The 1,954-nt window shown below is 23.7% G+C and overlaps 1 protein-coding gene across 1 annotated transcript; it reads right to left on the bottom strand.

Annotated features, from left to right (window-relative positions):
* Window positions 1–582: 582 nt before the first annotated feature.
* Window positions 583–1,721, bottom strand: LOC146720718 (uncharacterized). The gene is made up of 3 exons (XM_085488110.1): window positions 1,400–1,721; window positions 994–1,211; window positions 583–762 (listed from the first exon to the last, which is right to left on the bottom strand). Exons 1-3 carry the CDS (start codon window positions 1,629–1,631, stop codon window positions 583–585), a joined length of 630 nt encoding a protein of 209 aa, XP_085344236.1. The 5' UTR covers window positions 1,632–1,721.
* Between the last annotated feature and the right edge of the window lie 233 nt (window positions 1,722–1,954).

Raw genomic sequence — 1,954 nt, 5'->3', positions numbered from 1 at the left:
TTTCCTAAAAAGAAATATGTGATTGTTATACATAGGTGCAATAAGTCAATTCTGCAATAAATATTCTATACAAAAATAACAATAAGTTCTTAAATGTTGTATTTAATTTAAAAAAACTAATACACGCAATAATGAACAGATAGTGCATGTGTTCACCCTCTTTAAAATCAGTTTCTTATAAAAATAAAAAGTTTGAGATAAGATGATAAAATAGTTAAATTGAGGTATATTATATATAACTTACAAATCTCGGTCAAATCTCTGCTTGGCTAAAATTAGCCATCTTGCAATTATATCCTCAACTTCCTTATTTGTTAAATTGGTTCTTGAAGTTCGCGCAGCATTTAACAACAAGTTTAAACAGATATGTGTGGTTATAGATTATATAAAAATTTAAAGCGACTTAATTTTATATATATATATGTATATATGTATATATACTATTCAAAATTATTTTATATTCCTATGATTACATATTATTGAATAATGATATTAGAGTTCTAATAGCATCATCCAATATAACCATGCATAGAATGCTATATATAAAGTGTCAAAAATATGTCAATAAAAACATTTCTGTGATTAAATATTTATATACTTACTTATGATACATATAGTAATGCGAAGATTTTTAAAGGCATTTTTCAATTTTGCACCAGCCCAACTATATTCCATTGCTAATTTATTTGTTAAAATATGTTTCATCATGTACGAAATCACATCATGATGATCCTTACCTCCTAAAAAGCTCAATTGTCTTGTCTAAAAATATAAAATAATTTAATTAATATTAGTTTATGATCTAAAAATATCAAAATAATAAACATTTGTTTTTCTCTTATAAAAAAAGTTAACATTACTTTTCTTTTAACTTCTTTAAAATTATTTAACATTATATAAATAAATAAATATGTCCAAAATATTGCTTTTTATAAGACATTTCAATAAAATGTTTCTAATCGTAAGTATAAAATGATAATATTTTGTATATACCATTTTTGCAGCAACACATTTGTTTTTTAATTGATTATCAATTCTCTGTAATTGTTCTATGGTATCTGCTGGCAAATCGAAATCATAATGTTCATTTTTTTTTAAATCCGTTTCCTCATTTTTTCTTATGTGATTATCCAACTTTATTAAACGTTCATCAATTGTTGTAAGATTTAACAATACTGCATTTAGTTTCCTGATAATTAAATTATGAAAATCTGCAAAAATAATTGACACATATTATTGTATATCTACTCATTGTCAGATTATATAAATATTACGAATTATATACCATTTTAAATATATGTTTACAGTGATATAAATAAAAAAAGTTAAAACTTTAATAATATATATATATAGGTAAGCTTTTACAAAAATTTAAAATTAATAACAGATATATTTTTACCTAAATCAATCTCAGCATTACAAGTATCGGATGTAGATATTGTATCTGAATTTTGTGGAACAAGGTCATCTTTATTTGCTGTTCGATGTTCTTGTGAACTTATAGATTTACTATATGTAACTGCAGACTTTTTAGACTGAATATTAATTATTTTTTCATTACTTATTTGTATCGGAGGCTTAGTTATTTTCTTATAATTTTTTATCAGTGGTTTTTTTATTTCATAAGTCATTTTGCTTTTATTTAAATCGTTTGATATATTAGAAGCTTCATCTAAATCATTGCTTGTGTCAGTTCTATCTGAATTATCAGAAGAACTTGAAATTTTTTTTACTCGATTCATTTTCTTATCACCTTGTATTAATGGTGTCTTTATTTCACAGATTTTGCTCTTATTTATTGTTAAAGCTTTTGGTGTATTAGGAAAATTATCTAACTCTAAATCATTGCGAGTTTTTAATTTATTGATGCTTGTGTCGCTTGTATCAGAATTATCAGGAGATGAACCTGTATTTTTTTTTGCTCGTTGATATCTCGATTTTTTGAGGTTATTTC

The sequence above is a fragment of the Nylanderia fulva genome, unplaced genomic scaffold (assembly GCF_048542155.1).
Source record: "Nylanderia fulva isolate GAGA-0341 unplaced genomic scaffold, ASM4854215v1 Scaffold627, whole genome shotgun sequence".
NCBI lineage: Eukaryota > Metazoa > Arthropoda > Insecta > Hymenoptera > Formicidae > Nylanderia > Nylanderia fulva.
The sequence above is the reverse complement of the archived record's forward strand: the minus strand, read 5'-3'. Positions and strand labels throughout refer to the sequence as shown.